This window comes from Pygoscelis adeliae, unplaced genomic scaffold (genome assembly GCF_000699105.1).
Source record: "Pygoscelis adeliae isolate BGI_AS28 unplaced genomic scaffold, ASM69910v1 Scaffold141, whole genome shotgun sequence".
NCBI lineage: Eukaryota > Metazoa > Chordata > Aves > Sphenisciformes > Spheniscidae > Pygoscelis > Pygoscelis adeliae.
Genome location: NW_008824231.1, coordinates 2,970,632 through 2,984,332, shown reverse-complemented (window position 1 = coordinate 2,984,332; position 13,701 = coordinate 2,970,632). Strand labels below are relative to the sequence as shown.

The window sequence follows — 13,701 nt, the reverse complement described above, 5'->3', positions numbered from 1 at the left end:
CTGCACAGACCACTCCGTCCTCACCTGCTGCATCCGCAGTGAGTCCAGCTCCCGCTCCAGGCGTGTGCGCAGCCGCCGCTCCATCTGCTCCCTCTTCTCACAGGCTGCCTGCAGCTGCGTCAGTGCCTGCTGCAGCTTCTCCACCTTCTCCACGTAGGCCTGCTTCCTGCGCAGCTGTGGGGGACAGGGGGTCAGCAGCGCTGGGGGGCACCGCATACCCGCCCTGGGCCACTGAGACCGCTGTGCACTTGTAGGTGCGTGTTGGGCGCAAGCATGGCTTTGGCCATTTGCTTTGCAGAGTTTCTGCAGGGGAAGGATGGTGCCCCTTTGATGGGCAGGGAAAGGGCATAGCGGGCATTGCTGGGGCAGCTCTACCCCTTTCGGAGGGAATGCTGCCCAGATCTTCCACCCTTTTGGGATCCGGTACCCATGAAACCCGCTGGCCATTTCTGAGCAAGAGCAGTCATGGTGGATACTCTTCGGGCAAGCACACAGGCTGGCCTCAGCTAAGAGGAATCCCAGTGGGTTTTATTGACTGGTGACACTTGGCACATTGTCTGCACCCAAACAGAGTCTCATTTTTTCAACCCTGTGTATCTGTCCAACACAGGTGGAACAAGCGGAGTGCCAGCAGCCAGAAGCACTCCACCTGCTCTATCCTGCTCACAGGCTTGGCCATATCAATGTGCTGGCAGTTAAAGGTGGGCCCTCCTTACGTATATAATGCAATTACTGAAGGGCTAAACATGACACAAGGATTTTGCAATACAGAGGTTTTTACGGCCAGAGGTTGCTCAAGCAGCATACCCCAAAAGGAATTTGCAAGTGGACTGCAGATGTTCAGGGTGCTTAGCGGTTATCCCCACTTCTTCTGCCCTCCTACCATGCCACTAGGCACTCAGTGACACCACAGGGTATCGTGATCAGGGCTCACGGCAGGAGCTGGCACACTTGAGAGCCCTCGCGGAGAGGAGGCTGCAGATGCCGGACATGCTGGGGCATCAGCTGTGCCAGGCACTGGTATAGGCATCAAAGCCTGTGCTGAAACCTGACCCCCAGCCAAAATCTGGCACCGAGAAGGGGCAAGCTCATGGGGGCCAGGCATACCTTGGTGTCTGTGAGCAGTCCTCATCCCTGGGGAGTGTGGACACTGACCTGAAAACTCTCCCATGGGGCTGTGGCAGCGGGGTCTGCCTGCTCTCCCCACAGGCTGCAGTCCCTTGCTGCCTTGTTCCTGGGCATGTGCAAAAGAAGTTGGGTTTTTTTTCACTTGTGCGATGCCGGATTCACCTAGGTCCCCTCCCACTGATTACAATGATAATAAAATCACTTTTTCTTGAAATTCCTCTTCTGCCACCCTAAATCCATCCATGTCACAGGTGAAGTGAAAGACGGGCTTGTTCACAGCAAAAGCAAAACTTGGCCTAAACAAACCTCCCCAGCCAGAGCCGACGACTGGCAGCGTGACCTCCCTAGCCCTGCTGTAATCTGGGCTAATGCTTACGGCTCCCGGGGCTTTCCATGAAAATTAATGAGATTATAATCCCCACTAGTCTCTGGCAGCAACACAAAGATTGCATTCCTTGGGAGCGCACAACTTGGCAAGACAGACACGATGGCTTCTTGCTGAATGTGCTATTTTGGCAGTAGGAAGGCGCCTGTGCCACCTCCCAGCCGTGCCAGCGTGGATCGGAGAGGGGAAGGGGGCTCCCGTGGGGTCCGTCCTCGGCAGCAGACTGCCGGATCCTGGAGAGTCCATCCGTACCACAGCAGCCAGAATTTGGCTTTGCAGAAGCCCTCTAAGCCCCAGGGTTCACATGCTTGCACATGAGTGCACCTCTGCCTGTGTGGGTGAGGCGATGCACACGCGTCCACCGCCTTAGAAAGCAATTTTGTTGGACATATGCAACAAGACAGTTCCCACATTGAAAAATTTATAGGGAGGTTCTTGAGCCCATTCTGACTTTTCTATCCTGCCTGTAGATTTATAAGCAAAAAATTTACCCATGCATTTAAAAAACGAAGTACAAAATGTTGTCATTTAAATTAATGGGCTTGTCAGTGCAGTATGCATCTGTAAGGGAGGGGGACTGCAATCAGAAATACAAGATACTAAGCTCCACTACCTCACAGACACACAGACTCAAATAAAAAAAAGCTGGATGGCACCTGGAGAGGTACCAGTTCATCCTCCCACTGCAAGGTAGGATCAGCTCTACTTAAAACCTGGCACATGTCTGTACAATCTGTTTATAAAACCCTCCAGAGGTAGGGACTCCACAACCTCCCTCTGCAAACTACTTCACAGCTTATTTTCCTATACTGCCAGAAAACTTTTACCCTAATGCCTGATCTGGCTTTCTCTTATGCAATTTAAGCAAATTACTTCTTGTCCTGTTTCCAAATTGTGATCTACTAGAGCAAGAAGCATTTAATGAAACAATTCACATATTCAGAAGATCAACAAACTTGCCTGAACACTGCCCCTGTCCCAGGGATTAGGAAAATACAGATGAAGAAGAGCTAAGGCTAAAAGGGGGTGATCCAAGCAAATAAATCTGAGCAAAGGCGAGTGGGTCTTGGAAAAATATCTGCACTAGGAACATCACTCCAGTTTGAGCTATGCAGTATCTATTCTATAGATATGAGATTTGAGTTAAAAGACTCTAAGAGATGGAGAATCCACTATCACCCTACATACATTGTTTCAGTGTTAATTACTCTAATTCTTTATTTCTGGCCTGATTTGCTCAGCTTCAGCCCCCAAACACTGCATCTCATTATTTCTTCTTACATTAAAGAGCAACGTTTAATCTGGCTGACAGCAATCCCTTCTTCACGTTCATGTGCATGGACTGGAGCTCAGCCACCTCTTCACTTTAACTGTTCACAGCAAAGAACAGCTTCTGGGCCTCAGATAAATTCTACAGCTGTTTTCTGAACCCTCTCTATATTATTCAGTCTTCTATCCAAAGCGTGGACCAGACACATGATTCCAGCAGCAGACTCCTCAATGACATGTGGTGATAGTACCACCTACATGTTTTTGAATTAAATCCTTCTACTAGCAGGCACTCAGGATAATGTAGATTTACATAGTACGCTATCTTATGTTAATTCAACTTAGTAGCTACTGCTTAATTCTCAAGCCTTGATTTAAAAAGCTTTTAAACTTAATTACATTCTGGTGGTAGAAGAAATCTGGGTGGATTTACAAAGCAGTGCATGAGGTAGAGCTCTGTTAATAATAACAGTCGTTTTCATTTGACTGATTTTGTGTTTCCTTCAATATATTCCAAATTATAGTAAAAATCCCTGGTTTAAGATGAAAGTTCAAAACTTCAACAATATCTGCTGCATATGTGTCAAACTGAGCTCCAGAAACACTAGAGACTGTTGAAAAGGTGCTCTGATTTAGTAATGAAACAGGCCAAAAGCAAGGGAAAGGGAGCACAGGAGCTTGGGCACACGCTGGCAGCCACAGATTAACTGCACTTCACCCGAGCTGCATGACACTGCCTGGAACAATTAAAACACGGCAGCTGGCATAAAATTCATTTGAACTCCCCCTAGAATGAAAAAAGCAGTTAAACATTACCAGGTCAATGTGGGTTTGCTCAGGCTGAGAGCTCTGACAGACAAACTCTGGCAAATACCGTTGCATCACCCTCATATGTTGTCACCCCTGAGCTCTACCATGCCCTATGCAAGAGGTTACCACCTCTGTAACATCTACCGTGCCCTGGTCAGGAGGTTACCACCTCCATAATATCTACCATGCCCCCGGCAGGAGGTTACCACCTCTGTAACATCTACCATGCCCTAGGCAGGAGGTTAGCAGCTCTCTGGAGGGGAACATTTGCCCTCTTCTCAGCTCTACCAGTCCACAATCCAGGATCCTAGCTCTGATCCCCAACAGAGGCACATTTCTGTTGGATGCCTAGATGAGGAACTGACAACTGCAGAGCTCTTAGAGACAGAGCCCTAAGGCTGCAAATGTATTTACTGCAACCCAGCAGGCACAGGGTAGCTTCTTATATCACCTGCCTGGAAATCTGCGTTTATGCTTCTGCCGCCTTCACTGCTGTGTATTCAGCAAGTCAATGTTACCTGCCAATACCACACTGACAGTCTGTGGAGCAGACAGGAGCTAAATGTATTTCTTCCCATCCCCTGCAAGATGCCACAACTGCAGGAGCAGGTGTTGCCACCTAAAAACATTCCTTTATTCAGCCACTTCATAATGAAATGCAAATAGAAAACCTCTGGTTGCCTTCAAGGCAGTGTCAAGTGAATTATGTACAGATTAAAGGTACGCTAGCTCCTGCAGCTACCCCAAAGGGACTGCCCCAAATACACTGGGACGGTGAGCAGGCTTTAGTCTAACTAACAAAGGAGCAATTAAACTTAATGTGATCCTCTTCTTGCTGCTGAGTGTATCCATTGCAGGCAATGGAGTTTTTGAAATGTTCCTAAATAGGAAGTCAGAACGGTCTAATGGTCAGGAACAAAACAGCAATGCCTTCAGCACTTACATATAGTACCTTAAGTCTTCCAGACTCTAAGTAACCATTAATTAGCCTAACAGGGGGGGTCTGTCATGCTGGATACCCTGACAAAAAACATTCAAATATCACTGAGGTCAATTCACCCTTCACCTTTCCAAGATAATGAACTGCATTTAAGTTACTTGCAGGTATTTGAGAAAAGACCTTCCCTGCTCCTCACAAGACCCCTTGCATCCATGCACCCAGCGGGCTCCCATGGATTCCCCCCCAGGCCAGCCCTGGGGAGGGTGCAAGTGGGAAATGCAGCACCGAAGGGGAACAGACCTGCCCAAACTCATGCCAGCAGCCTGTACCAGAGCATGAACTCACTATCAGGCTTACAGAAGCCTTAAAGACCTCTTGGGGGTTTTGCACAGATGGCACTTCTTGGGTTTCATGGTATGATAGTTTTTTTCCAGCTCTCACATAAAACTTGTAGCTCTTCATAGCTCTAAATCCTGAAAGGTCTGCCTCCAGCCAGATCAGTCAGTTCTTTTAAGACCACTGTTCAGATGCAAAGTTACGAAGCCCTGCACTGCTCTGCACATCTCAAAAGCCTCCTGGCATTCTTTGGGAAGAAATGGGATGCACCAACATCATTTATTTGATATTTCTGTTAAGTCCTACCATTACCTCAGCCACCAGCTAGCTGAGTTTGGTGTTGCTCCTGGTTACACGTTGAAGGCTCTGCTCTGAAAACATCTATGGTTGTGGTCTCCTTTTATTGCTTGTTTGGCTCAGTATTGTATAACTATGCATTTTCTCTATAAGAGCCAGTGCAAGGGGAGCAGGAAGACCTGCCACATCATGGCTAGAAGAGATTCGGGACTTGGATCAAGAAAGTCCTAACCATGAGCCACCCCTAGCCTCAGAGCAGAGAAATGTTCCCCATGCCTCACCTCCTCTTCCAGTTTGATGACCTTGGCTTGCGCGTTGTTTAGGGCCTGGTCGAGGATTTCGATGTGCCTCCGCTGGTCCTCGTTGGCAGAGCGCACAGCTGCCAGCTCCATCTCCAACTTCTCCTTCTCCTTCAAGTGCTCTTTGTCTGGAAGAAAGACAAGAACAAGAGCTGCTCCAGGAGGACAGCTCACAGGCCCTGGGTCACGTGCCAGAGGTAAGCTGCCACATCCCTAGAAAAACAAAAATTATGTGAAGCAGCAGCGAGTGGGGCCATTACAACACAGTGCTGAGACACAGCGGGCAAGGAGTTTCTACTGCCAAGGCTCAGACCCTCAATGCCCAGCCTTACGTGAGTGCCAGCAGCAGAAACAAGTGGCAGCTTGGGCTGCATCTACACTAGCAGAGCTTGTGGACCTGAGCACTGCCTCATAATTGTCCATTCTGCTGAACTACTAGCACGTTCCCCAGCAAAATTTTGGCTTGCACCAGCTACTCCTTTCCCACGCAATGCCCAGGCCCTGCTTGAGGACAGCCTATGTCAAGGGCTGCTTATAGCTGCCAGCTTGGATGCTGCTGCCCTTCTCTAAGGGGAAAGAAACCTCAGCCGTGCGGATGCGGGCTGTGCCGTGCCCGGTCCATTTTATTTGCAAGGATGGAGATCATGAGATACAGAACATGTGAAGAAGCCAAATAATAAACACAGATCCGTGCTGGACAGCTTGAAAATTGAAAGAGGGGAAAGCAATAAGGAAGAATAAGATAGGAGGCATCTGAACAGGCTTTCTCTGGCCATACAGAGAAAGGGGGGCTGTGGGAGGCATTTCAACCCTGGGGGGGCCCTGGGTGACTTTCCAGTCCTCCTCTAAGCCTCCAGCAATCGGTGCTTCTCCCTTATTAAGCACCTTAAAGCACCAGGAGTGAGACTAAAATGTGTAGATAGCCTCTGTGCTGAAAAATCGTCCCTTTTTTGGGTAAGATTCAAAATGACATTAAAAAAACCCCTAGCTAAATTCAGCTTTGCTCACATCTTTTTCTTCAGGAACAAACTGCAGGCCCACCATGGACGTCACTGGCAAGTTGCCTGGGGAAAGGCTCGGCTCCATCTACCTCTGCCCTGACAGTGCTGAGAAGCCATTTCAGGGAACACGAGCATCATGGGCCAATCACTAGATCCCCAACACCAGCTTGCAAACAGTTAATGACTGGAGGGAGCAGGGGATGGAGGTTTCATTCAGTGAAATCTGAGATTTCAAAATCTGGCCTTCGTTCTGAATGACAACAAAAATAGAGCACTTGGCAAGCCTCCAGGAAGGAAAATTTCCTCCAAAAATTAATTTGGCGTCAATTAAACGTTGTTTTGATTTTTTTATTTTTTAAACACAGCATTACACAATTTATTATTTTTTAACTGAAGTGAGAAGTTGCTCCAAAAACATGGAAACGTGGAAAATCTGCCCCTCATATCCATCCCATCCCACCCAAGCATGACCATTCAAGCTGGAAGCCCCACCATCCACCTCCCCCTGAGGAGGGTCAGGAAACTTCACATGGCCAAAGCCAGCCCATTTCAGACCTGAACTACCCCCAGAAGGGCCTTATTCTTCCTTAATTACAGGTGGGATGAGAACAGGTTTAATTTACACACTACCGGTAGGTGCCTGCAGCAAGGTGTGACACGTACAAGCTGAGCCATGTGGAACAAGGCACAAGTGGCCGAGGTGAGCCCAAACCCATCCGGCCACCTTCCCATTTATTCTAAAAGGAGGAATTCAGCACCTCACAAAAGCATTCCCTGGCAGCAACACCAGCACACTGGCCTCTGCAAAGTCCACAAGCAAAGCCCAGTGAGTGCCACGCACACTGCGCCACCGACTGCCACCACGAGCCGTCTCAGTATGACATGGTCTTAATCTTCCCACGTCAGCAAGAAGTTTTATCTTGGACATGCAGGTCTCTTCCTTCAACACAAAGACATTTACTTCAATCAGATTCACCAGAAGGAACATTAATATCCATTGTACAAAAGTGTAAATCTGGGCAAATTATCAAGCAGCTAATTTCACTAGAGGGCGAAGAAGCTGGAAGGTGAATGCCATTTCAGCTCTGCAGCACTCCACCATCTCATGCTGGGACCACACTTCCTGTGCTCCAGATTTGAAACCCATACTATAGGAGGACAGCACGTAAAAAAACAGGACTTGGGACCTTCACTTTCAACTTTCATGTGAGGAACTCAAAGCACTCAGCTTGCTCTGCTGCATTACATTTTCTATCCCCCCTAAAAGGAGGACAAGATTATGCTGTACACAAAATGACCACTGAACCCACTAGAAAGCCGACAAGAAAAATTTACTTAACAGCTCTCAACACTTCCGCGCATCAGCTTCTCCCTGAAAAATGCTGGAGGCACATTTTATAAGTACTTTCCTATATTGCATTAATTTTTAGTAAAGAAGGTCTGTGTTGAACAAACCTTAAATTCTCCCAAGTACATACAGGTATCCTTAAAGTCTAAAAATACTGTTTTACTGTGCTACACTTGTGTGTACCTTCTGCCCAGGCATGTACTTTTTACCTAACAGACTCCAGCTAATAATTATTTCTATTTTCTGGTGGGTCACTGCTACATCCCATTACTGAACAGTCCCCAAAAGGCTTCTCTGCTGTAGTTTACGGTTGTAATCTCACAGCTTTCCACCCGCTCTCTCTGACTGTTGTACCTCAACACACTGAGGACATTTTACTCTGTGGCTGGGTAGAAGAAAGAGGAGCTAAAGCCAAAAGCCTGCTTCGGTGCTTCGCAAACAGGCTTTCTGAGTTGTCAAGCTGTGTAGGTACACCAAGAGTAGACCAGTCTTGACCCTGCTTTGAAGCAGAAACATTAGACAGAAAAATACATTCAATCTCTGCCACCCCTTCACTACATTCACGTGACCCCCAGCTTTTCACACAGACCTCATGCTTAACAGAAAGTTTTGATCTGACCAGTCTTGAAAGAAAAATGAGAAATATGTTTTTAACGTACCATTTGCCTATATCAGTTGAATGTGTGCCCTCAAAACCACTATAACTAAACACTATATTACAGATAGCACAGGTCCATCCTGCACGCTTCACGAGGAGTGGCTGTGGTAACCCCTGCATCCCGGCCAAATGCCAACACAGCTCATTGCAATCTTCTCTTCCTGCAGTTTCGCTTACAAACAGCACATTCCCAACAGCCCTCTGGAGTTTGGACCACACCAGCACCAAGAAAAGGCTGAGAAGCTGCAGGAGGTCATGCTCGAGGTCCCTGAGTCTGTTTTCTCACATGGTGATTAACAGGGATTCTGCATTGGCATTAATAATTATGATCAATTGTAACGTACTTAATAAATTGTTCAGTACGTGGTTACTTGTGATCACCGACCTAAGCAGGGATGCAGAAAGGTTTGATGCTTGTTGTCAGAGGAAGTCACCAAATGTCCATTGAAACTCGTGATGGCTTTCCTTGCCCTACGAAGTATCGCAGGCAGCTTAAGCATGGTCTGATTTACAGTTAGGACATTTCCATTTGCATGTTATGAAGTGCAAGTCAGGGGAGAATTTGACCTTCACTTGTTGAAAACTGAAGTCAGATTTCCCACTCCCCTTCGGAGGGCAGGGGGAAGTCATGCAGAACACTCGCATTTTTCTATACGACAGTTTCTTCAGGATGCTGCTCCCTGCGCAGGTGCCCTTGCCTCTGGGTGCAGGGGGACAGCGGCTCCCCGCTTCCCTGCATGCAGCTCACAGCTGTGAAATGAGAGGGCAAGGAGCTCCCTTTCACCTGCCCCTGAAACTTCTGCCTCTGCCCCGATTACTTCCTGTCTTAATACCAAATGGCTCTTAGTCTGCCCAAAACCCCGCTCTCAAAAACATGTACTGTGAGCATTTTCTTTGGCTGGATTCATTCGATGTGAATATTTCTTTGCCTGGGATATTTGGGACAGAGATATATGCACAAGTCATAGGCAGCACATCCACAGCATGCTCCCATGAAGCATGAGGCTCTACCAACACACTGCCAAAACTGTCTACACATCCCCACTAATGGGTGCAGAGCCACGTGGATGGGCACAGACCTCCATCTGCCTCAGACACCTGAAAAAACAGCCCCTTGGAGGAACCCCTGCTCTGACAGAGTGTCTGTAAGTCCAGAAATCCCAGAAAAACACACAGAATTCTCAGACTCCACTAAAACAAATTTTTCCCATGATATGCTGTATCATAAGCTTTCTCTCTGCCCTATGCCCTTGAAACCATCCTCAGTCTTCCTGCCCCTCCCTTTCTACAGCATCTCTCAGCCTCCTCGTGCCTGGCTCTTCTCTCAGCTGTATGGGCCCATACGCCTTCATCGGTTGCTGCTCCATGTCTTTCCTTAAAAGAACCTTTTTCACTGACAAAACATCACATAATTATCATGAAACTAATAGGCTGTGAGTTCTCTCCTACCCCCGATACAACAGTAGCGTTTTTCTTAGGCACAAATGCCTAGCACTTAATACTTTGAGGCATGCAGCCTGGCTTTGCCTATTATTATTACAAAAAATAAGAGGTTTTGTCACCTCCGGTCTCTACCTCAGAGCGCACAACTGCTCTGCACTGTTGCACTGCTAATGGACACCTGTGCAAGGAACAAGAAATGATCCCTGCACGTCCTGCCTTGCCAGACTGCTTTTTCAGGGAGTTTTTCCTATTGCTGGAGTTTTACCACAGTATTAATTCTGCATTTGCAGTATTACCAAGAACAAGCATTAAAAAAACCTCAAGAGTTTTATCTTTCCTTCTTCATCTCATCATGACACTGCCTTAAAAATGATAGCTTGTAGGAACCTACTGATGTTGGAATCTTTTTACATAACTTGGGTTGGGCGTGTTAAGGGTCATGTTTTCAGGCTGTTTTCCATAAACGTAGGGATTAGAAATCTGCTTTTGCTTTTCTAATGAAAACTAAGATTTGCATTTACTAATCTGACTTAATAAGCTACTACCCTTAGGAAAAAAACAAACACAAGTTTCACAACAAAATTGCAACAGCTGATGGGAGCGCATGTAGACACCAGTTTTTTTCTTCTAAAAATGACTATTTCAGGCTCAGTAGACAAGTGTACACATGGCAGCTAAAATAAGCTGCACCCCTTCTCCTCTCATTTTTCTGCCTGAGCATCCCATCAAAAGACATGAGGAGGGTACAGACCATGCTTGCAAAACCCCTAGGTTGGCAGTGAGGTGCAGCCCGGGTCATGGTCTGCCCCTGCGGAAGACTCACAAACATCAGGATATAAATGCAGTCAGCAACAGAGGATTTCCAAGCAAAACCTTTTACGGGCTCTCAGAGGGGTGTTTTAGGCTGATATCGAGGTCATTACTGCATGTGCCCCAGCAGCCCAAAGAACACGACTGAAGAGGACCTGCTTTACATGTGCCCGTTTTTCTATTCTTGGAAGCACTCCGCATCACATTGGTAACATTTAGCTCTCTGGCCTAGCCAGGAGACACTCCAAGCATCCAGCCTGTCTTATGTGATAGGATACGAAAAGCTATATTTGTTTGTAAGCTGTGAATTGATAGCAGTAATACGCTGAGTGCACAGCGCAAAGTTTTATTGCTAGATATTTATCAGTAGAAGCACAGAGCGTGTTTATGAACTGGAAAATCACTCAAATTCAGTCCATCCTGGGGATTTAACTCCCCCTTGCAGCTACCAGCATATGGGAACACTGCCAGGCTGTCTCTATACGAAGACAGCAGACCCCACTCTGCAATTTGCACTGTGCAACTTACCCTGTTTGAACTCTTCCCAAGGATGACAAGATTTGCATAGCGATGCTATTTTCTCAACAGATCATCCCCTTGGATTCGCAGCAGTACCTACATGCCCCTATGGCTTCTGCTAATATGGCAAAGGTAACACAGTCATGGAAAAGATCATTCGATTCTCTTCTGGTTTGTGCACACATGCACAATTATTAGCAAAGTTGCCGAGCTGGCATCGCCACTGCTGGTGGGAGCTAGGAGAAGGCTCTCCTGCACTTGGAGGAGCAGGTGGACATTGCAGGGCTGGCAGTGAGGCACACTGAGTGGTATCAAACACCACACTGCTCATGGAGGTGGCCAGTTCTCCACCTAAGGATTTGCAGTTGCAGCTCATCTTCCAAGGAAGCTTGTGGTGCAATAAATAAAATAGAAGTATCAGTTGTACACAGCATTTCGCTTCAATGGGATTTAAACCTGCAAGGTACTGCACAGCTCCCAGGTGGTCAAGCCCTTCTGGAAGTGTACCGAAGATGCTCAGGATACACGAGAAGCCACGTGCTGTCACACAGCATCCAGCCGCTCGGGTTTTGGTTTTGGCTGGTCACATGGAGCCATCAGCACATGGCAGGGAAATGCCACAGCACTGTGCTCAGTCATTACAGGAGCCTAAAACTTGACAGGAATGGATGCTTTTCATAGCAGTAGAAGTTGTAAAATCTTTGTCTCTTCCAACCTTTGTGAAAAGGTGGGTCCAGCTCTGCTCTGCCTCCTGTTAGTCAACCCCTGTCACTGACAACCAGTCAGCAGAGGTTGCTCTGGGCTTATACCAGCCAACAGAAGAATCTGGCTTCTCTAAAAAGCATGCATCTCCAGAGATTATTTATCAAAAATAAGCTACGTTGTGTTACCGTTAACTCCCACTGCCTGGTTCTGGTGCTCAGAGAGGAAAAAAAAAAAAAACAGCCTAAACAATCCAGTCTGCAGCTTAAATAGAGGATGTGACGAATTAGCTGAGTAAAACCAAGCCATAAGGACAATAACAATTAATAGCAAAGTATTCACCTCCACTCCAGCACATATATATGTGTACGTATATATATATGCACCTTCAAAACAGATTAGCACAGTACTCACTCTGAGTGACATAAAGGCCCTCTGTTGACTTGTCCTCATGCCCATCAAAGTCTCTGCTGGCTAGCTGCCTATTGGCTGTCTCCAGTCGTTCTGCAAAAAACAGGAAATACTTTAAGTATAAATATATGTATATAAAATTGTGGGCCAACCAAGAAAATAAGATGCATGCCAGCAGAGCAGTATAAATAGACTCTCTGAAGGAGGACATTAAAATGGAGGCTGACACATACATAAAAGATGAGGCCTTTGACCTCTTCCATGAAGCTGTGTCATTCAGATTTACAGAAACTGGGTGAAAAGCCTCTGCCATCGTGGCTGATGTGCCCAGGCAGTTCACCTCTCATACTGTCCAAAATGCACAAGGCATTTGCAATCTGAATTACCCAGCTCTGCAAGGGTATAGGTGCCTTCCTGCAGTGGAATGCTGCCCCTGGTGCAGCAAGACGCCCTGGGAGAAGGCAGCCCACAGCCCAGTGACACCAATCCTTGGGGATGCCCTGGGAAAGGAGCAGTTTTCTGTAGCCAGGGACAGCTTCCCCAGGAAGGTCCTGCCTCCAGGTGCCTCCCTCCTCCAAAAAGACCATGCAATCCTCCTTGCACCACTGCAAAAAGCCTGAGCCAGCTTGCAGAAAGCATCTCACTGCACAAAGAGGTACCAAAGTGCCCCCATCAGGAACCTGGACAGGTAATAGCTACCCAACATATCCTCCATTCGCTTTCTCAAAAGGATATACCCTCAATTTTATGTTTTTAATACAAAAAAGACATACCCTTTGATACTTGCTACTAGTTTGTGAAGGCACTGAATTTTGAGATTTATGGGTTGTACAGTATTGCTCTGTATTGCAACTTGCTCTTCAGCTCATTAGAGCTGGACAAGACTTCGGGACTGGTGGCCTTGCTGTCAAATCAATATTTGCAAGTGCTAAATGCAAAGGCACCATCTGAAGCTGACTCATATTCTGCCAGAAGGTTTCCTTGCCACCAGGGGGGTGACAGTTTTGTCTTATGCCAACGAGCAGGGTCTGATTTCTCAAGATGTTTATCTAAAACATGTGTGAAGCTACTCCTCTAAAGCCTGCTGCTCTGGAGCTTGTGAGAAGTGAAACACCATGTCAATCAGGGAAAAAAAACCACACACAAGCAAGTGTAACATACCACGGAGATCCCTGTTGAAGTCATGAAGTCTCCTAATTTCTCCTTCGAGTTTGTTTCTCATCGCTTTGTCCAGAGACTCCCTCTTAGTGGTGGTCTTGACCAAGCCCTCATAAGCTTCTGAAATCCTTTGAATCTCTATTTCAAACTGAAAGGAGAGAGAGCTCCTGTTAAAGCCCAGCAGGAA

General features: G+C 46.9%; 1 protein-coding gene across 1 annotated transcript in view; it reads right to left on the bottom strand.

The window, feature by feature from the left end:
• AMOTL1 (angiomotin like 1) overlaps positions 1 to 13,701 on the bottom strand; it is a 48,104-nt gene that overhangs the window by 12,787 nt on the left and 21,616 nt on the right. Inside the window, 4 exon segments of the mRNA XM_009334873.1 lie at positions 25 to 174; positions 5,447 to 5,592; positions 12,360 to 12,449; positions 13,518 to 13,662. Coding sequence (XP_009333148.1) covers positions 25 to 174; positions 5,447 to 5,592; positions 12,360 to 12,449; positions 13,518 to 13,662 — 531 coding nt within the window.